Source organism: Pongo abelii, chromosome 12 (genome assembly GCF_028885655.2).
Source record: "Pongo abelii isolate AG06213 chromosome 12, NHGRI_mPonAbe1-v2.0_pri, whole genome shotgun sequence".
NCBI classification, from domain to species: domain Eukaryota; kingdom Metazoa; phylum Chordata; class Mammalia; order Primates; family Hominidae; genus Pongo; species Pongo abelii.
Genome location: NC_071997.2, coordinates 26706396 through 26729760, shown reverse-complemented (window position 1 = coordinate 26729760; position 23365 = coordinate 26706396). Strand labels below are relative to the sequence as shown.

At 43.5% G+C, this 23365-nt stretch overlaps 1 protein-coding gene across 6 annotated transcripts in view; it reads right to left on the bottom strand.

Moving 5' to 3' along the window:
• VWA3B (von Willebrand factor A domain containing 3B) overlaps positions 1–23365 on the bottom strand; it is a 224625-nt gene that overhangs the window by 172707 nt on the left and 28553 nt on the right. For all 6 annotated transcript variants that reach the window (XR_008522064.1, XR_008522066.1, XR_008522065.1 and 3 more), the window contains exons 3-6: positions 17725–17819; positions 13703–13953; positions 12006–12165; positions 5366–5535 (exon numbers count right to left, since the gene is read on the bottom strand). Coding sequence is in view for 3 of the 6 variants with exons in the window: in XM_024242354.2 (XP_024098122.2) it covers positions 5366–5535; positions 12006–12165; positions 13703–13953; positions 17725–17819 (676 nt within the window). In the remaining 3 variants the exon portion in view is untranslated. The remainder of the gene's footprint in view (positions 1–5365; positions 5536–12005; positions 12166–13702; positions 13954–17724; positions 17820–23365) is intronic.

The following is a 23365-nucleotide window of genomic DNA, read 5'->3' as shown; positions in this document are numbered from 1 at the left end:
CCACAAGCAAAAGACAGGGAGGCAGAATAGCACAGAGAATTGTGAATGATGTGGGATTTTAACTGACAACTCATCCTTTCATTAGAGGGTAAATTAGCTCAATCAAATGGTATTTCTTGGTCCTGGGAAAATGACGCTCTATGCTTATATTCTTTCTCTTGTTCCCAGGGTTCCATCGTGTTAACACAGCTTAACCAAGCCAGGGGTCTAATGAGGGGCCCCAGTAACACCCATCAGCTCTGTGGGTTCAGTGAGGACAGCTCATGACACAGAGAGCATTTGCCTAATTTGCCTGCTGCTGATGGGCATCAGTCAACTTTAACTCAGCAAACACACACTTCCCCAGGAGCCAAGCTTAAGCACGAATGAGAAGCATTCCTGTGTGGACAAGTTTTTAGGACCTGTCTTTTCAAAGCATGGTCCAAGGAGCAGCAGGTTAGGAATACACACACCCAGGCCCCCACCCAGCCCTGTGGAGTCCAAATATCCATTTAACAGGGTCCCCTAGGGGCTGACAGGCACATGAAAGTTTGCAAACACTGGTGTAGTGCACAGGGCGATGGGCTAAGTCACACCCTCAAAGCCACTTAACTGGAATCCAAAAAGTCCATAAATAGCAGGATATTTTTTCAGGTGGGCAGAGGAAGTCACAAGTAATGCTCCTCCAGCCCTGCAGGAGTTCCGTCTCTGCCTAGCACCACACACTCAACTCAGAGAAAATCCCAAGCACCGCTCAGGATGGAAATGGTGGGAGAAGTCTAGGGAACCCACCTCGGCTATGGAAAGCCTCAGTCTCTTACTAAAGGGTTTCAGGCGAGACTGGAATAATGACTTGATGGCAATTAAAATGTCAGCCTCATTCTGGTGGCCTTCCTAAAGCCAATGAACTCTTAGTCTGGTCATTCCCAACTCCTGCAGGAGCTTCATCCAGAGCAGAAATGTCCGGCTCCCTTGCCCTGAAGGGCAAGGAGGGGAGATGGGTGAGGTTTGCCCCAGCAGTCCCCATGCCCTGAGTGTCAAGGCCTTTAGCGCCCAGGACCTTCCACTCTCTGATCTGTTTTCTAGATTAGAAAAGGGAGCAGGGCAGAAATTTCCTCTAGCTGATACAGTCTCGCTTGTGCAGAAGCAACTCAGCATTATGACGGGCTGTTTGAGCCTTAGAGCACAGCGCTGAGCTTGGACTGGTGGTTCTACCCAGACACAGCCTTTGGCACAGGGGAAGCCAGAGTCCAGTTGGAGGGTCACCAGACCAGGCAGCCTCCTGCAACCTGAGACACTCAGGACATGCCACTTGCAGCTGGAGAATAACTGCACTCCAGCTGGGGCCCCACAGCCAAAGGTGCACCAAGACCAACCAGAAGCCATGGAGTGTCCAGGCAAGGAGTAGAGAAGGCAGGGGCACTACTCGTGATGGGTTACGCTTGCCTACAAAGGCCCAGAGCGTGGACAGGAGGATACATCAATACCTCATCCTTTTCTGCAAGACCCACCTCCATGGCTGCATGGCCTCGTTAAGTAGCTGAACCACAGCTTCTCTCACAGGAAATTATTCCCTGGGCTCTAGCGTGCCCCAGATGAGCTAAGCAGAGAACAGCAAGAGAGGTGACTGGTCAGTTGCCTCTTCTCTTTCAACTAGTGAGGTTAGAGGAGGGAGCCCCCTTCTGTACTTAGGGGCTCAGGAACCAAGAATGGGAGCCACATACCTGATGTTAAAAGATTTCAAAGTGCTGTAAGAGCAGCCACAGCAATGGTCCTTAGAGTCCCAAAGTCTTGTTAACAATGAAAATTTCTAGCCCTTCACAGATCTTGAAAATTAGAATTCCTGGGGCTGTGGCTATAAAATTTGCATTTCAATCAAGCTCTCTGGGCAGTTATTATGCAAAGTGATGGGAAAAATGCATATTCCCGGGCTCTCTCTATGATGTGGAATGAACCAGCAAAGTGAAGCCTGGCCTCTGTGTCATTAACAAGCTCCCCAGTGACTGTGATGAGCACCTACACTTAAGAACAAGATACCATCTTACCCTGTTAGGAGGGCTATTATCAAAAAGAAAAAATAACAGTTGCTGCTGAGGAGGCAGAGAAATTGTTGGTTGTTATAAATTGTTGGTGGGAATGTAAATTAGTACAGCCATTATAGGAAAGACTATGGAGATTTCTCAAAAACTAAAAATAGAATTACCATACAATCCAACAATCCCACTACCAGGTATTTATCCAAAGAAAAGGAAGTCGGCATATCAAAGGGATATCTGCACCCTGTGTTTATTACAGCACTATTCACAATAGCCAAGATACGGAATCAACCTAAGTGTCCATCAATGGATGAATGGATAAAGAAAGGTGGTATATACATAATAAATACTATTCAGCCACAAAAAGAAGGAAATCCCGTCATTTGCAGCAACATGGATGGAACTGGAGGTCATTATATTACGGGAAATAAGCCAGGTATAAAAAGACAAATATCGCATGTTCTCACTCATGGGTAGGAGGTGGAAAAGTTGATCTCATGGAGATGAGAGTAGAATGATAAATACCAGTGGCTGGGAAAGGTGTGAGGATCAGGGGGATAAAAACAGGTTGGTTAATGGGTACGAACATACAGTGAGATAGAAGGAGTAGGTTCTAATGTTCTGATGGTAAAGTAGGGTGGCTATAGTTAACAACAGTGTATTTTATATTTCACAATAGCCAGAAGAGGGGACTTAAGATGTTTCCAACACATAGAAATGATAAATAAGGTGATGGACATCCTAAATCCCGACTTGATCATTCCACATGCTATGCATACAACAGAATATCACATGGGCCTGTGGGGAAAAGAAAGAGAGATCAGATTGTTACTGTGTCTGTGTAGAAAGAAGTAGACATAAGAGACTCCATTTTGTTCTGTACTAAGAAAAATTCTTCTGCCTTGAGATGTTGTTAATCTGTAACCCTACCCCTAACCCTGTGCTCCCTGAAACATGTGCTGTGTCAACTCAGGGTTAAATGGATTAAGGGCTGTGCAAGATGTGCTTTGTTAAACAAATGCTTGAAGGCAGCATGCTTGTTAAGAGTCATTACCACTCCCTAATCTCAAGTACCCAGGGACACAAAACACTGCAGAAGGCCGCAGGGACCTCTGCCTAGGAAAGCCAGGTATTGTCCAAGGTTTCTTCCCTTGTGACCGTCTGAAATACGGCCTCGGCCTCGTGGGAAGGGAAAGACCTGACCGCCCCCCAGCCCGACACCCGTAAAGGGTCTGTGCTGAGGAGGATTAGTAAAAGAGGAAGGAATGCCTCTGCAGTTTTGAGATAAGAGGAAGGCTTCTGTCTCCTGATTGTGCCTGGGCAATGGAATGTCTTGGTGTAAAGCCCGATTGTATATTCCATCCACTGAGATAGGGGAAAACCGCCTTAGGGCTGGAGGTGGGACACGCTGGCAGCAATACTGCTCTTTAAGGCATTGAGATGTTTATGTATATGCACATCAAAAGCGCAGCACTTTTTTCTTTACCTTGTTTATGATGCAGAGACATTTGTTCACATGTTTACCTGCTGACCTTCTCTCCACTATTATCCTATTATCCTGCCACATCCGATAATCATCAATAAATACTAAGGGAACTCAGAGGCCGGTGCCAGCGTGGATCCTCCATATGCTGAACGCCGGTCCCCTGGGCCCCCTTTTTCTTTCTCTATACTTTGTGTCTCTTTCTTTTCCAAGTCTCTCGTTCCACCTAACGAGAAACACCCACAGGTGTGGAGGGTCAACCCACCCCTTCATGGGCCCTATAAATATGTACAAATATGTATCCATTTAAAAATATTTAAAGAACAAGTGCTCTGGGAAGACCTTGTACCCATTTCAAGGAGAACTTAGGAAAGATTTTATAATTCTCCTTGTAACCACAGAAGTAGCTGGTCTTTCTCCACAAGAGACCTAAACTTACACACACACACACACACACACACACACACAGACCCAGGGTGCAGGGGCATATGTTTTAAAATGCAGGTTTTATTACTATTCGGGTATTGTGAGGCCAATAGATAAGGAGCCTACTGCCATTGAAAAGATAGTTTGTTACTCATGGTTCCCCTGTAGACTGAATTGTGCTCTCCCAACCCCAAGCCAAAAAAATTCCTATGTTGAAGCCCTAATTCCCAATGTGACTGTCTTTGGAGATAGAACAGGAGGTAATAAAAGTTACCAAGGAGGTAATAAAGGTTAAATGAGGTCATAGGGCAGGGCCCTGATTCTATAGGATGAGTGACCTTATAGGAAGAGGAAGAGACACCAGTGAGTGCGCCCTCACTCTCTGTCTGTCTCTCCTCTCTCTCTCTCCACACACACACACACACACACACTCTCTCTCTCCTCTCTCTCTCCTCTCTCTCCTCTCTCTCTCTCTCTCTCCTCCCTCTCTCTCTCTCCACACACACACACACACACACACACTCTCTCTCTCTCTCCACACACACACACTCTCTCTCTCCTCTCTCTCTCTCCTCTCTCTCTCTCCTCCCTCTCTCTCTCTCTCCACACACACACACACTCTCTCTCTCTCCTCTCTCTCTCTCTCTCACTCTCTCTCTCTCCACCATGTGAGGACAGAGTGAGAAGGCAGCTGCCTACAAGGCGGGGAGAGAGCCCTCACCAGAAACCGAATTCTCCTTCACCTAGTACTTCCCAGCCTCTAGAACTGTAAGAAATAAATACTTGTTAAGCCACCCAGCCTGTGGCAATTTGTTATGGCAGCCCAAGCTGACTAGCCCGGTTCCCAGGAGAGAGGGGCACAGCGTGCCACGCAGGCCACACAGAGAAGCACTGGGTCAGCCGGGAGGCAGAGGGAGTGAGGGGAAAGGTAGGTGAGGACCTTTAGTGTGGATTCCAAGGGAAGGAACAGGAGAGGAAGGGTAAGCAGGCTTAGGATTGGCTATTTGAATAACTTCCCTGGGCTCTGGGGTGTAGGGGCTGTCCTGAGTTTTCTGGTGTGTGGCCCTGGAGTGATTAGGGTAGAGAACAGTGGTTCTAAGTGAGAGAGGCTGGATTGGCAGTGTGGGCTCTGGTTGGTTTGCATATACAAGTACGCCCCAGTGAGTAATTTGCTATCTCTAGGAATTGGCTAGCCCTGGGAGGGACAGGGTCTCCTGGACCAGCAAGGCGCCAAGAGGTCAAAGCATAAGAATTGCAGAAAATAGAAACGCATGATGAATACAGGATGGAGAAGAAAAGATGCAGAGACTAAATACTATACTGGAAAGAGGAGAACACAGCAACAGATTGGTTAAAGCCACGAAGAATGCAAGACCCACTGTTGATCCTGTGTGAGCAGGCAACCCGCTTGCTGTCACTCAAGAGCACATTTTCTGCCTACCTGCTGTGGGTCTTGGCACTCAGATCCTTTAGAAAAGCTATAGTGCCTTCTCCTCTGGCGTTGAAGGACACTGTGTAGACCGGACACGGGATCTCCAAGGCCCTCTGGAGGAGAAGCTCCTTGGATTCTTCAGGAACATCCCCCACCACAAAGTAGTAAATGGATTCAATCTGCAAAACAGTGGTGCCAACGGTTTATCTCCCTCACATGCCCTAGCTTGGTACTAGACTCATCAGTAATACCTTTTCTACAAAATGACCTCTTAGAAAAAATGGGCAGAAAGAATAGCAGCCCTGCCCAGGGTTTTCTGAGGACATCAGGGCCAGTCAGGAAGTGAGATATTCAAGGCTTGGTGCCAAGGAGGTCTGTCAACAGTGGCTATTGTCTCGGGTATGGCATGAGGAGAATATGGTTGGCAGATTTGGAGAACTTCCTCTGGGCCACAAATATATCGCACAGGTTTGGAGTGGTTATTTTCAAGTCAAGCAATGAAGGAAGGACTGGCACAGCCACTGCAGGCAGGAAGCTTATCTGCCATTTCCCACGGCGGTGCCAGAATCCTACAATGCAAACTCATGCGTCCTCCGTCTAAGGCAGAACGTGGAAAGGAGGGCACATCCCCAGCTGGCTCCACCTCTGAGCTCACCTCAGCAGGGACTCACACGCCCGGGACTGGGGTGAGGCTGTCCTGACTGTGCACAGCTGGTCAGATGCCAGGTCCGCCTGCAGTGCCCTGCCTCTTGCCACCAAACCAGGACATGAGAAGAATGGGGGAATAAGCAATCCCTGTGTCAGGACACACGCACACACACACACACACACACAGCTTAAACCAGTGATTCTGGAAGATGCACAACTCCCCCAGTAAGCAGTCAATCCCACAGAAGTTCCACCTGCTGAATTGAGAGATAGAGAACTCTCTATCTCAGGGCAGCTGCTCCTCCTGCCCTGCTGCAGCCCTGCCACCCTCGCTCCTCCCAGGACGGTGCTTCCACAGTGCTCCCCGCCCCGCCACCCAGGAGCTCTGTCACCTCAAGCAACTGACCTAACTTCAGTGTCTTCCCTTGTTAAAAGGGAGATAATGCAGTTTATTATTCATGATGGAATTGAAATAGGATGACTTCCAACTACGTGTGCATTTCTATACATCTCAGAAAGTAAAAAACCCAAGGAGAGCCAGGAATCCGTATCCTCTCAACCTGTCCTAATAATGTCCCGAAGGACTGTGTCCACACATAACTGGGGAAGAAACCCCAGCAAATGTATTGTGTTAGGAGATAAATAGATGTCACCATCCCTTTAGGATTCATGACCCTCTCCTTGCTCTAATCCCAAATCCCGATGAGCTGAAGATAGTCACCAAATGGCCTCACCTCAACGTCTATCCCAGGCCTTAAAGGCACCTGGCCGGGAGGGTGGGGGGCGGGAGCCCTCATGGTTGATTTCTAGTTGGTTGGGGTGCTCTGCCTGCAGCAGATGGAGCAGACTGTGCCAAGGAGGTGGAAGAGATGGGGGTGGGAGGCAGTGGGTGGGGCCCAGACTGGGACTTAGGAGAAGGACAGAGTGGGAGCTGAGATCAGGCCACTTGAGGAACATCCTTCCACCAACGAGGCACAGAAAGCCCCGGCCCCTCCCAGGCCTCTTTGTCTCAGGCCTTTCAATGCCAGCTCCTGATTCTAAAAAGTACCGATCGAGCAGTAAAAGACTGAGGAATATTGTAAATTTCTTCAAGTCCATAAACTGGAAGCGAGAAAAACCCTGAAAGAAGGAAGAAACCATCTTCTCCAGATTCCTTGTAGCCAGCCAATACTGCTCTTCCAGCAGATGTGTTCTGTTTCACTCTTTTCCTGGTCTGATGCATGACCTTGTGGGAGATGCATTTAAACGGCTTCCACTTAGCAGGCCTATTATTTATCCAAGTTTTCCAGCCGCGTCAGTGCCCAAGTTCAGCAAGGGGACAGGTTCATCCTGTTGCAAGGATCTAAGTGACACATGGCCTGAGACAGGGGAGCAGACACACAGTATTTTCTAGGGTTGGTCAGATGAAGAGGGAGGTGAGGACACACATCTCGAGGTGGTCTGTCAGCCTCTCCTGATACCACACACATCCAATGCACGTCAGGTAAACGCAGCTTCTTTGCTCTGGCACTAATCCAAAAACCTGAAGTTCTTGTGCAGAAATGTTTTTCCCTTGAGATTTCATCAAACTGAAAATTGCTGTAGCCAACAGTGAGTCAGGATTTATTTTCCTTTACTAAGGTTATGACATTATTCACTATTCATTAAGTTCATTACTCGGCTTCTTAATCATACACATTTTCAGTCAACTCTGTGCTACAGATTTCCTGAGACAAGCTTTTACATTGAGACCACCTATCCCCCCTACTCTCCTGTACGCAGTCTTTCTGCCTCTCCTTTCTGCTCACGTGATGACACTTAGAAAAACAGAAAGGAGGATAAATATGCTGCCTATTCCTGTCTGCCATCAAACTGGCACAATGCCTCTTAAAGCAAAATGGCTTTAATACTGTTGGCTATTTGGGATGATAAACCAAAATGAATTATTTCACTCAATACAACAGTCCTGTGGAGCATGAATTATTACCATGCCCAGTTTACAGATGAAGAAATTGAGGCTTGGAAAGGAAAACTGAGTTGGCCTTGGAGCTGGTAAGCCTAGGCTGCCTGGCCCCACAAGCCCTGCCCTTGCTGTCCACGGCTACGCTGTGCTGTTCGTGGCAAGGCCGGTCACCTGTTAGAGATGAATGTGAGCCCCAGAATTCTGAAAGTAAGAGCAAGCAATAGAAGGTGGCCCTGGACAGGCACTTTTTTCACTTCTGTGGTTACCCCACCATCCAAGGGTTCAGGCTCCTACCCCCGATACCAACATCACTGACCAAAAGTTGGGCCCAGGAGATTGTGTGGCTTAAAGGAGTTATCCTCATGGGAATCTGCTACCTTAACCAGTGTCTTTGAGCTCCTTGAAGGTAAAGGCTAGTCCTGAGGCTCAGTAGCAGCCTTCAGTCCAGGAGTAGCTTCCTCACGGACCACATTTCCCTAAATGCTGATTTGCACCGAACTTGATAAAATACATGAGTTCCATTCAGCTCCTTTAGAGTGAGTAAAAAGCTCTTGCCACTTCATACTACATCAAGTAGGGAGGAGCCTTTATGTTTTCACTTGAAATTCCTTATTCTATCTGGGCCATTCATTCAGGAGCTTCACACAGTAACATGCATTCTGCCCCGCCAAAGAGTCCTTGACATCTTCCTAAGCTGCAGCTTTTGGGGGAAGAAAGAAACAGACTAGGAGTGTGTGCTTCTACTCTGACTGTCCTCTGCTCCATTGGCCAGAGCCTGTGCTCTCATCCCCTAGGCTTCCAGGTTTAAAAATCTTCACTCTTCAAAGAGCAAAAAGAAAGTCAACCAGAACAGCAGGGAAAGATCCAGCAAAATTCTGTCTTGTTCGGCATACACCTTTGAACATTGCAACATTTCTGGCCAACTCCAGTCCTTGGATCTGACCTCCAAATCCTCCCTGTACCTGTGGGAGCCCTCTGCTGTCTCAGCCCATTTGATCTGATTCCCTCCATGGTAGTGACTGTCCCCATGGTATTGATCTAGTTCACCTCTCAGATCCTTCCTAGGATCCTTGACCACCACTGACTTTCTGGCCTCCCAGGTTTCAGGGTCTCTGTCCCCACCTGCCATCCCCACCAGGGTCCTACAAGACTCAGCAAATTCACCTTTTCAATCCCACACAGACCATATCACTTCAATTCACAAAACTCAAATCTATGCCATAGCTTGGAAATGGGACCCACATCTTCCCGTCAAACACAAGAATATGAAAATTATTTCCTTTCCAACCCTTTACTGTTCAACAAGCATTTATAGAGCCCTTGTTAGGCATCAGAGACACAAAAAAGAAAAGATCTGATGCCTGCCTGAACCACTACAAGGAAATAAATGAACTGCCAGGGTCATGGATTAATGTGGCCAGGACTTCGGCTTTCAGTCCAGCAGTGAAGGTTCTTTATGAAATCATGTGGGTCTGTCTTTAATCCACTCACTTGGTCTCCCAGGAAATATGATTAAAAGAAACCAAAAACTACACAAATGTGCTCCAGCAGGTGGATGGAAGAGAGGCCGAGAACAGAATCAGAAATGCAGGTATCTTCTGGGTAGGTGGCCTTGTCCTGGCAGAGAAGCAAAGCCCCTCGGTCTTCTTAGGCAGCTTAGAACCAGGGCTCTGGGTAAACAGCCTTCCCTTTCATCCTGTACACCACCCTTCCTCGTAAGGCCTGGAAAGCTACTAACTTCCAAAGATGCATGTCCTGCACCAGGGCTACTGAAGAGCAGAAACTCTGTGCCGGTCTGCACACCTGGTCTCTGAGGATGTCAACCCCCTCCACCACCAAACATGTCCCCAGGACCCCACGTGCTGCCCTCCCAATGAGCCAGGTTCCTTTTCATGAGACGCAACAGTAATTCATCTATCAACAGTGCTCTTCGAGTGCTATGAGTCGAGGCAGTTATTTCAACAGACCTCCCACTCCGCACGTGCTCTTCTTAGACCTCAAGGCTCTCCTCTCTCGTTGCTTCCTATTTGAGTCTTCCTGGCCCGCGGTGGTTACAAAGCCTGCGCCTGGAGGGGGCCGGGAGCCTCTCTGGGCATCTTCCTTCTCCATGACCAAGCACGTGGTTCAGCCCTACTCCTCATGTGGGCTTGGTACAGAAACGGGACTCGCATGTTAATTTGCGGGCACAAGACAATGCCCACTTTCCTGACTCCTCTCAGCACCCACTCATGGAGGAAGATGCTAACCTGCAGCAGGTTGTCATCAGTAGGAACAGTCTAGGTGTTTATATTTGCATTCAAAAAATTCTTTAAGCCTTCCATCTTTTCTGTTCAGAGCAAACTGCAGCCATCTGGATGAATTCAGAACTCGTTGGGATGGGCATGACAGGTATGGAGCAGAGAAGCAGGACTTACGGGAACCCACTCCCCCCAGCCCCTGCCACACACACATGTGTTTTTTAACTCCTCATAAAACATAGGACATGGCATTTTTATATGCAAGGCAGTTGCATTTACTAGAATTTTCCTTGAGACCACCCCCAGATCAAGGCGGAGGGGCACAGTGGTCTGTGCAGGGCTTGCATGTGCTGCTCCACAGTCTCTTCTCAAAAGCTTTCAGGCTGCATTTGATGATCAGCGCCTGGGAGCCAAGAAAGCTCCTTTTCTTCCATAGGACTTCCCTGGAACTCATTGAATTGTTCCTTACTTCCTGGAATAGGAATGAACCCCAGAGAAAGGAGAGGCACGAACCAGAAGAAGTGAAACAGAAAGGCAGGGTCACTGGGGGATCCTGCAGTCAGGTCAGGGGGCCACAGTCAGCTGTGACCACAATAGCCAGGTTCATAGACAAAGAGAACAGCTGTGTGCACAGGCTCATGCACACACACCCTGAGCCTGGGTATGTTCCATTTTTTTGAACGCTTATTAAGGTGTCCAGACACTTGAAATTTTACAGATGTTAAAACAAACTCAAAGGACCAAGGAACAAACTATCTTGGTATCTGGTTCTTCCTTAATGGAAAACATTTGTTCCTTTGGCCTTGGAAGGAAAAACAATGTGTTTCCAATTACAAACCATCGCCCTCAGTATTGATAAACACAGGCCGGTGAACACTGGGGGCTATCTTTCAAGATGCCAACACGTGGGCTCTTTTTCCAACAATGGACTTCTTGATGCAGCTGGGTGAAGTCTGAAACCTACAGAAACCCCAGGCTTCCAGAGTGGAGGAAGCACATAACTGTTAAGTAACTGTACCCAAAGGCAAGCAGACCTTCCCACAGGGAGACCAGGCTGGCCAAAGACCCCACCTGCCCAGAGTGTGTCTCCACCGGCTTGCCACTGCCCCAACACTCCCATCACTGGAGTCACTCCCAGAAACACAGACCCTGTGGCTCAAAGAGACATAACACACCACCATCTAATCACTTCTTCCAGGTAAAGCTTTATTTCCAAAAGGTCCCTATCAAAATTCATGTCAATACGTTGACATCCAAAAATGGATGGAGTCATCAGCTTGCATGTACTTCACCTTGGAAAGTGTGTGACAGACGACAGATCCATCTGTGAAGAAGAGTAACTAGGAAAGATTCAGAATGTGGATGCTGGGAAAATCCTATTTCCTCATCCTCAGGGTTCTATGAGGAGTCTTCCAATCTCTCCTCCCCATAAGAGATAGACTGACTGATCTAATTGGCAGGAGAGCAAGAGTGAAGTTAATATGGCAAAGATGCATTACTATGGCCTCACTCCTGTCCTTTCTCTATGCTCGGTGGGTGTGAGTCGCACTCGGCTCTCCTGACACTGGCTAAACAAGGGTCTACCCTGCATCCCCAGTCACCCCACAGAGGGAGCCTAGCCAGGTTCAGGGGACAGGTATTCAGGGACCTCATTTGGGTTGTTCCAGCTATGCCATCACCATCAGTGCCTGATGGGATCTCTGTCGGATCCTGCTGGGAGGGGCCCAAGATCAGTTGAAGGGCCATGTAAAGTCACTGAGTGTGAAGAGTTAAGCTGGAAGCCACCTCCATGGCCTGGGGCCAGCCATGAACACGAACTTACAGTCTTGTCTCTCCCGGCTTCCAGCAGAGCATCCAGGCGGCCAGCCTCGCTCACAGTCAGCTCAACCATCAGTTTCTCAACCCAACTGACAGCAGTAGCTATGGACTGTTCGGTCACAGGAGTAGCATTTTCCTGCCACTTCACAGGCTCTTGAGAAACCCTGAAAGGGATCACATGGAGTGGTCACCGGGCAGTGATCAATGCTACTGGGGATGCCAACCCTCCGTCTCACAGCCATGAGCAGCAAGCTGCCAACATCCATCTCTAGAGCTGAAAAAGAAAGAAATCATAGCTCCCAGCCCTCTGATGTTACCAACAAAACCAGCAAGCTGTTTAAGACAGGTTCTCAAAGCACCACTATCTTCTATAAGCCGTGCTGACTAGGAAAAACAATGTTTACATGAGAAACAGATAGGTAAACACTAATAATGAGTCCTTTAAAACATTAAGAGAAGTTATTTTTTATAAACAGGCAAGTTTATATGTAACTGGCTTCTCTTAATAGTAAATTTATAATAATTCACAGTATTAAGATTTGCAAATCACCAGCAATTCTATTGCTCTAAAATTTTATTTCTAATTCTTTCGTGACATTGTTTTCATTGTCCTGAAAGATTCCCATAGGTTGCCTTCTTTTGGATTAATACTGGTATTGTTTTGAGTTCAAGATAGTATTAGCTTTTAAATCCTGAGAAAATTTGGTTAAACCATTTAGTTTGGGCTTATAAATGACTGGTAGAACCCCCAATTCCAAAAAAAGAAGAGCCATTTGAATTATCTCAATTTATTTGCACTTAATAATTGCAAATAAACTGGCCTGATTGCCCCCCATGGCCCGCCACCAGAAGCAGGGCTGGCTCACACTCGTGTCTGCTGTGTGCTTCCTGGGTAGAGAATCTGGCTGAGTGGCATCTATGTTGTACAGAGGTTTCCAAGAAAGCAAAAGCTTTGCAGACTTAAGCACTTGATTCCTTCAGTAATATACCTGTGACAGAAATAGGAATCTAGATAGAACATAATTAGGCATTGTCCCCAAAGATGTCCTCTATTTAGCTGAAAGTATTTGATTAAAAACAGAAAAACTGAATGAGGTAGATCCTTCCCCAACCATTATCCAGATGTTTTTTGTCAGGGAGGTGCAATCACTTTTCCAGATGAGAAGTTAGTGCTAAGGTCCAAATTCTCTTGAATCCAAGAATCCATAAATAATTGGTTGTGAAAACTCTGAAATATGGGAAATTCTATAAAGCCAGCCACCTGTTGTTCTGGTGAAAGGGGTCAACTTATGGGGGAGGTCAACTTGAGTTGCAACTTCAGTCTGGAAAATCAGTGAAGTTAGTGACGTTTGAATTCATTACCCAAGTTAAAAGCTAAAATGAATGAAGAGATTTATGGCCTTAAATATTCATTTGCCATAACTCATATTCTTATATTTTAACCTTCCCATGCACTGAAGAAATGCATGTTTCTAAATCTCTTTTAATGTGAAAGCTAAGACACCCTGTGCAAAGCAGATAAAAGTTCCTAAGATTTATTCACTTTGGGATTGCTGCTGAAATTACATCTTCTAGGAAAGTATAAGATAATGCCTTTTCCCTCACCAGAGAGCTAACTGTGTCAGCTGTGCTACTTAATTCCAAATATGTACAGATTACTATGAACTTTCACTAAAATACTTCCTTCCTATGGGAACTCACCGTATGATATTGAACTTGGTTATGTGAGCCACCTGCTCCTGGAGAACCATTGTTAGAGCCTCTCGGCACAGATCAAGCTCCCCCTCCAGAATGCCGCCAAAATCCAGAACTATGGTGACGCACTGTTCCAAGATGACACCAAAAATCTGCCGGCTTTTGCTGGTGAGCCAGTCCATTCGCTGCTTGTAGCTCTCCACAGCTTGTGTTAAATGTTCCACAAACTGATAAATCAGTTCTGATTTAGCTGTCAGCTTAATGAAAATAAAAGACGAAAACAATAAAACAACACCAAAATAAGTCATTTGAACCACAGTGCTGCCACCGAGAACTGTGCACTCATAACAGTGTTGTCAATGACCCTCCAAACACTACAGAATCCAGGAGAAAAGGTTCCAGTCTTTCAACAGAAAAATGCTTGGATTCTCCACAGAAGAAAAGATGATAATGTGATCTACTCAAAATACAGCAGTCCTTAAAAAATATCTTTCCAGATTATGTTTTATATTTATAGTTACAGATTATCTTTATCAGAAAAAGCCCAGGGCACTCTTGAGAAATTAGGTAGAAGAAAAGACCAACAAAGGCAGATGGAAAATAATGTCTCACTAAACGTTTTCCTAAATATAACATTCCAAAAATATTTCTGAAAATGCTACTGAACATGCCAGCACACCTTCCGGGCTTCCTCTAAAGGATGCCATCCCAGCTACACATCCTTCTGCTCATGACTTTTGTCCTCATGCCCTCCTCTCTCGGGCGAAGGTCTCCTGCACCTGGACCACCTGATCACTCACTGCTGCTACCAACAGCCCTTGGGCTGCCCCCAAATGGTGACAGAGACTTGCAGGAAGTTTCTTGTATGTACAAATAAACCATCCTTCACATAGATCAGACACACTGTGCAAGGCCTTTCAAGAGGTAGAGAGGCAATAGAAGACATAGACAAGGAACAAGAAAAAATTGTGCCCTATTCTGTGACAAAGCACATTTTATTTTATTTTATTTTATTTTAGCAGTTGCAAGATTTAAGAGAGTGAAAACAGAGCTCCTATACAAAGGCAGGGGACCCAAAGAGGTAGTTGTTGCTGGCTCAAATGCCTGGGTTTATATCCTGATCATTGTCCCTCCCGCTGTGTTCTCAGGCAATAGATGATTGGCTATTTCTTTACCTCCTGTTTTTGCCTAATTAGCTTTTTAATGAGCTCTCTTTACTATCTGATTGGCCGGGTGTGAGCTAAGTTACAAGCCCCGTGTTTAAAGGTGGATGCGGTCACCTTCCCAGCTAGGCTTAGAGATTCTTAGAGCACATTTTAAAAGAAGATACGGTACTTTATCTTGGAAAATGTGCTTTCAGACCACATCACCTCATTCCACATTTTTGTGCCTTGGCTCAGGCTCCTTCCTTCCCTGTCCCATGTGTATGTCAAGGTCAAGCTCATTCCTCAAGCTCCAGCATCACTTTTTGGAGGCTTCTCATGGCCCCTTAAGACAGAATTACCAGCTCCTTCACCAGCATCCACAGCTACTGCTACAACACAGAAGCCAGGGTGGGCACATCACAGGGAATGTGGAGGTGGATTTTGAAGGTAAAGGGACAGATGTTTTTAGGAGTTTGGCATTGATTTTAATGTAGTTCAGATAAAAAATATACTTAGCACATCAAACTCAAGATTCCACAGATAGTATTGCTTAGGACCAGGCTTAGTTTAAAAAGGAATTTAAGCTGGACCTGGCATGATGGCTCATGCCTGTAATCCCAGGACTCTGAGAGGCCAAGGTGGGTGAATCACCTGAGGTCAGGAGTTAAAAACCAGCCTGGCCAACATGGTGAAACCCCATCTCTACTAAAAATACAAAAATTAGCTGGATACAGTGGCGCACACCTGTAGCTACTTGGGAGGCCGAGGCTGGAGAATCGTTTGAACCCGGGAGGCAGAGTGAGCTGAGATGGCATCACTGCACTCCAGATGGGTGACAGAGTGAAATTCCATCAAAAAAAAAAAAAAAGGTAATTTAAGCTTTGGAAAAAGTAAGTAGTGGGTGCATCTTCAAGCTGAAGGCAACCTACCACCCCCATCATGGAGGATTCTCCAAGGGCTGAATGGCCTGGCTGTCCCTCTTACAGTATCCCTCCAGGCTCTCTACTGTTTCCTGGGCAGCCCCAACACCCCACCAGGGTATTTTCACCTATGGCCCCCCTGCTGCCCCACCAGAGCATTGCCAGCAGCCCCTAATGGAAGGCTTTTGCCAGCAGCAGCGCAGCCAGTGTTCGACCTCAAGGGGCCAGAGGACAAAGCCACAGCCCAGTCCTAGGCCCCAGGGTTACAGCATGCAGCCCAGGAATGCTGAGCTGAGCGTTGGCCCTCTGAAAGCATCCAGAAACAAAGCCAATCAGCTATACCCAACTCACACCACAGTCAAACCCTCAAGGGAAATAACATAAAAACCAAAAGGCCCATCCAAAGGATGGCAACTTAAAAGGATGAAGAAACATCAGCCTTCACAGATGAGAAAGAACCAGTGCAAGAATTCCAGAAACTCTCAGTCCAGAGTGTCCTCTTACCTCCAAGCAATCACACTAGCTCCTCAGCAGTGGTTATTAACCAGACTGAAATGGCTGAAATGACATTGAATTCAGGATCTGGATGTCAAGAAAGCTCATAAGGATACAGGAGAAGGTGGAAACCCAATCCAAGGAAAACAGTAAAATAATCCAAGAATTGGATGATATAGCCATATTAAGAAAGAACCAAACTGAACTTTTGGAATTGAACAATTCACTACAGAAATATCATAATACCATCAGAATCATTAACAACAAAACAGACCAAGCTGAGGAAAGAACTTCAAAGTTGAAGAATCACTCCTTTGAATCAGTGTAGGCAGACAAAAATAAAGAAAAAGCAGCAGGCATGGTGCCTTACACATGTAATCTGAGGCATGAGGTTGAGGCCAAGGCAGGTGGGAGGCCCAGGCAGGTGGATTGCTTGAGTTTAGGAGTTCAAGACCAATCTGGGCAACATGGCGAGACCCTGTCTGCAAAAAATACAAAAATTAGCTGGGTGTGATGGCACACGCCTGTGGTCCCAGCTATTTGGAGGGCTGAGGTGGGAGGATCACTCGGACCTGGGAGGTCAAGGCTGCAGTGAGCCATGAACACACCACTGCACTCCAGACTGGGTGATAGAACAAGAACGTGTCTCAAAAGAAAAAGAGAATTTTAAAAAATCAACAAAACCTCTGAGACATATGGGATTATGTAAAGAGACCAAACCTGTGACTCATTGGCATTCCTGAAAGAGAAGGAGAGTAAACAACTGGAAGACATATTCGAGGATAGGGTCTACAAAAATTTTCTCAAAAAAAAATTTACCAATAAAAGTAATTTAAGTTTTCTAAATATTAGGAAACAGTAGTCCAGGTGGTACATGGATGTACATGGACATGAACAAATATCCATAAATGGACGTGATGGGACATGTGTCTCCAACAGACTTTGAGCTCCATGTGTTTGGCCAGGGTCTGCACAGGGCCTGGCATGTAGGAGACGTGAGACTCATGTAGGAGACGTGAGACTCAGGTAACTCTCCTAACTCTTCCAGCTGAATTGCTGGAAGTAAAGGCCTCTGGTCAGAGGTGGTGCTCATTCTCCTATCTGCAAATGCTGCCCCTATTCCTAATGCTTCTCTCAGATAATGGCAGTTTGCTCTTGGCTTTCAGATCATCTCTGTCATATTGGTTTTTTTTTTCCTTTATTTTCAAAGCAAAACGAAGTGGTAATGTGCAAATGTTTTCATCTCTCATCAAGAGATTTCTGCACTAATTTCTAACGGATCAAAAACTTCCTTCCTTGGCCATGATTTTCATCACCCTACCAAGGCCAAAAGAAAACCCCTGGCCTCATAAGGGCTTGGCTCAGCTGCATCCCTGCCAAGCAACACAAGTCTCTCCCCACACCACACTCCCCGATGTGATGTCAGCACCCTGTCACAGGACTGCGCATTGAAGGAACTCTGACTTACATTGTATACTCTGCCATCTTCTGCTCTGCAGAGCTGTGGAAACAGACCATCAGCATACCGAGAAGCCACAGGTCTCCCCAGAGACGCCACATAATCTGCATTTTTATAAAGAAAAACAATCAAAACAGTAGTACATGAGTGAACCTTCCTATTTTTATTTTGAAATGTTTTTCTCTGACACCATTCAAATTATATCTTGTGCCATCAATAATTTGTGATGCTTTCTATTCTGTTCTAAATCATGAAGTATTTCTAGGTGCTGTGATAAATGTAACTGTCTATGGCATTGTAATCTTTTTTTTTATTATACTTTAAGTTCTAGGGTACATGTGCACTATGTGCAGGTTTGTTACATATGTATACATGTGCCATGTTAGTTTGCTGCAACCATCAACTCGTCATTTACATTAGGTATTTCTCCTAATGCTATCCCTCCCCGCTTCCCCCACCCCACAACAGGCCCAGGTGTGTGATGTTCCCCATCCTGTGTCCAAGTGTTCTCACTGTTCAATTCCCACCTATGAGTGAGAACGGCATTGTAATCTTTTAATGCGTGAATAAACAGGAAGAATAGAATTTGTGTCCTAGTTTCCTTGTACTTTGGTCCAGAATAATTACAGCAGAGGTTAAAAAAAAAAAAAGTAACGTAGAAAGTTATTCATGACTTGGACTTGGTTTTCAGGGTTTTTAAAATTTCACTTAGATATTTCAACTGTACTCTCAACTGGAGGGTCATAATTAAATCACTGAAATAAAGCCAGCCAGTCACAGATTCAGAATTGCCATACAGAATGTCAGAACTACAAGATATTCTCCTTATCAGATTATATGCTCAGCTGTTCAAATATCTGTTGCATAAACCCTTATTGGGTGCCTACTATGTACTAGGCATGCTTACAGGATGGGAATACAATTGTTACCTACAACATAGTCCTACTCCTTCTTGTTACCTACAACATAGTCCTACTCCTTCATGGAACTCTCAGAAGCCTATGGAGAGGATTCAAAGACTAACTAGGATTTGGCAGGACAGAAGATAAGGTAAGGCTTCACAGAGATGTTTTTTATCTGATGATTATTTTATTGTAATTTTAATTATTATTTTTAAGTCCCAAAGGTGGGAGACAGAATGGTGGTACTTGTGATGCTGGTACTTCCTTCCCTCTGCCTTACTAGGAAGGCAGGATAACAGCCTCCTCTGGAAAGCTAAAAAGAGCAAGGCTGAATTTTACAGACACCCTGGCCAGGCTTGCTCCCCAATCACAAGGGGTGATTTCAAGTCTTGAAGTGCAACTTTCACAATAGTAAAGAGTAAAGAATGGATGCTTGAATTCCATCAGCAATAATCTCACTCAATAGACCACTCCAGCTCTAAAATTTGTGTTTCCAAGATTTCACCTTCTTGGCTGACACTGATGAAGTGACTAAATATCACTAGCAGCATTCTCTGTTTACCTAAGACATTTATCTGGAGTTGGGAGAGGAAGCTGTTTTTTGAGGCTTGAAGGAAATAAGACTATGGAAGGCTTCATAAGCTGTACTGGGAATTGAAATGCAAGGTATTGTGAGTTCTGCATCCAATAACAGTGGAGTATGTTGTATAGCTAACCTTCACACAGAAAAATATGATAAATTCTGGATAAAATATAAAAAGAGCTATTTGTAGGCATTAGACAGCAATCTAGAACATGCAGAAACTGGAATGGCATCCATCCTAAAAAGGAGGACATTTGTTATTTGTATATATTTAGCAGGAAAGAGAGAGAGTTTGGAGTTTGAGTCCAGCCAACTTAACTGCCTACTAGAATGAAAATCAGCTCTCCATCTATCAATGGATAAATGGATAAGAAAATCATAGTACATCCATACAATGGAATACATATGGCCACAAAAAGGAATAAAGTATTGGTGCTGGTTACAACATGGATGAACCTTAAAAACATTAAGCTAAGTAAAAGAAACCAGTCACAAACGACCACATATTATAAATTCTATGTCAATGAAATGCTCAAAACAAGCAAATCTATAGAGACAGTTTAGGGGTAGGAAAGTGTAGAGCTAAGGAGTGTACAGAGTTTCTTTTTGAGGTGATAAAAACATTCTAAATAGTTGCGCATATCTGTGAATATACTAAAACCATTGAATTGTAGGTAAGTAAATTATAGCTCAATAAAGCTGTTATAAATTATATATATATCAATTTTTATAAGAATAAAAATCACTTCTCCTAGAAGACGGATTACACAGTTGAACCTTGAATAACTTGGTTTTGAACTGCATGGGTCTACTTATATGCAGATTTTTTTTCAACCAAATGTGGATAAAAATACAGTATCAGTGTAATGTGAAACCCACTCATACAGAGGGCCAACTTTCCACATATGTGGGTTCTGAAGAGCCAACTGCAGGAACTGAGTATGCATGGATTTGGTATACACAGGGGGTCCTGGAACCAATCTTTTGCATATACCAAAGGAAAACTATACAACCCAAAGTCTCTACAACCATCCACATTGTCCAGCATAAAACAAAAAATTATCAGATATATAAACAAAGAGAAAAATGTGACCAATAGTCAAAAGAAAAAGCAATCAATAAAACTTACCCTGAAATGGACCAGATGTTGAAATTAGAAGAAAAAGGCCTCAATATATTATAAGTATACTATAAACATTATACATATATGTGTGCATATATATACATATATACATATACATATATATACTTATATACATATATACATATACATATATATACTTATATACATATACATATATATATATAAAATGTTGGAGGGAAAGAAAACTGTGATCATAATAAGTGAACAAATGGGGACCTTAGCAGAGAAATTGAAAAGAAAGGAAATTTTAGAACAAAAAGTACAATAGCTATATGGGCTTCACAGCAGATTGGAGGTATCAGAATAAAGTGTTAGTAACCTAGAAAATCTGTCAAGAGAAATTACTTAATCTGATAAACAAAGAGAAAAAAAATATTGACAAAATGAACAGAGTTTCAGTGACATGTGGGACAATATCAAGATGCTTAGCAAACTATGATTTGAGTCTCAGAAGAAAAAGAGAGAACAGATAGGGCATAAAAATAGATTAGAAGAAATAATAGTTGAAAATTTCCAAGATTTGATTAAAAACAAACCTACAGATCCAAGAACCTCGATAAATCCAATGCAATGTATGTACAAAGAAAACCAAAAGAAGGCATATCACACTACAAGTAATAACACAATAGCTGAAAACCAAGAATAAAGAGGAAAAAATCTTAAAAGCAGTTATAGAAAAAAGATACATTATATACATCATGTAGAAAGAAAATGTTATAGATTATGTCTGATTTCTCAGATGAAAAGGTGGAAATCAGAAAACAATGGCTTGACATGTTTAAAGGTCAGAAAAAAAAAACTTCAACCAATAATTCTTCAAGAATTATTTGAAGTGAAGAACACTTCAAAAGTGTTCTTCAAGAATGAAGGTAATGACTTCTACAAGGATACAGTAACCAACACAGCATGGTACTGGTAAAACACACACACACACACACACACACACACACACACACACACGAGACACACCAAACAGACATATAGAACAATGGAACAGAATACAGAACCAAAAATAAAGCCACACAACTACAGTCATATGATCTTCAAAAAGTTGACAAAAATAAGCAATGAGGAAAGGACTCCCTATTCAATAAATGGCTCTGAAATATCTGGCCAGCTATATGCAGAAGAATGAAACTGGACCCCCACCTTTCACTATATAAAAAAATTAATTGAAGATGGATTAAAAATTTAAACATAAGATCCTAGAGAATCCTAGAAGAAAACCTAAGAAATATTATTCTGGACATAGGCCTTGGCAAATAATTTATAACTAAGTCTTCAACAGCAATTGCAACAAAAACAAAAATTAATAAGTAGAACCTAATTAAATTAAAGAGTTTCTGCTCAGCAAAAGAAACTATCAACAGAGTAAACAGACAACTTATAAAGTAAGAGAAAATATTTGCAAATATTTATTAAAATATTTATTAAAAATATTTGCAAACTGCGCATCCAACAAAGATTGAATATCCAGAATCTATAAGGAAGTTAAACTATTCAGCAAGCAAAAAAACAAATAACCCCATTTAAAAATGGGCAAAAGACATGAATAGACACTTCTCAAAAGAAGACACATAAGTGGATAAGAAACAAGAAAAAATGCTCGACATTACTAATCATCAGAGAAATGCAAATCAAAACTACAATGAGATACCATTTCACACCAGTCACAATGGCTACTATTAAAAAGTCAAAAATTTACAGATTTTGGTGAGATTGTGGAGAAAAGGGAATGCTTATACACTGTTGGCGGGAATGTAAATTAGTACTACCTCTATGGAAAACAGGATGGAGATTTCTTAAAGAATTAAAATAGAACTACCCTTTGATCCCACTATTGGTAATCTACCCAATGGAAAAGAAATCATTGTATCAAAAAGATACCTGCCCTTATATGTTTATTGTAGTATTATTAAAATGTGGTTTATATATATAAACCACATGGTGTGTATAGACTATGGAATACTACTCATCCATTTCAAAACATGAAATCATGTCTTTTACGGCAACATACATGGAACTAGAGGCCATTATTCTTAATGAAATAACTCAGAAACAGTGAAAAATTGCATCTTCTCACTTTTAAGTGGCATGTGAACATACAGACATGCAGAGAAAAATAGACACTGGAGAATCCAAAAGGTAGGGGGAGCAGGGGTTATATTAGCCCATTTTCATGCTGCTGATAAAGACATACATGAAACCGGGCAATTTACAAAAGAAAGAGGTTTAATGGACTTACAGTTCTATGTGCTGGGGAGCCCTCACAATCATGGTGGAAGGCAAGGAGGAGCAAGTCATGTCTTACATGGATAGGAGCAGGCAGAGAGAGTTTGTGTGAAGGAACTCCTCTTCTTAAAACCATCAGATCTTGTGAGACTTATTCTCTATTGCGAAAACAGCAAGAGAAAGACCTGCCTCCATGATTCAATTATCTTCCACTGGGTCCCTCCCACAAACGTGGGAATTGTTGAAGTTACAATTCAAGATGAGATTTGGGTAGACACACAGCCAGACTGTATCAAGGGTGAAGGATGAAATATTGCTTATTGGGTACAATGTGCACTCTTCAGATGATGGATACACTAAAAGCCCATACTTCACCACTGCACAATATATCTATGTAACACAACTGCACTTGTACACCTAAATCCAAAAATATAAACAAAATTTTAGAAATGTCCCAGGTTCAATAAAAAATCATTCATCATTCAAAAAACCAGGAAGATTATTAAAAAAGACAACCGACAGTATCAACACCAAGATGAGAGATGTCATAGAATGACCTAACAAGGATTTTAAAGCAACAACCATAAAAATACCTAATGGCAATTACAAACATTCTCAAAATGAATAAAAACATAGGAAGTCTCAGTAAAGAAATAGAAGATATAAAGAAGAATAAAATGGAAATATTACAGCAAAAAACAGAATAATAAAAATTAAAAACTCAATGGATGAACTCAACAGCAAAATGAAAAAAGAAGAATGAGTAAGCTTGGAGAACAATAGAAATTA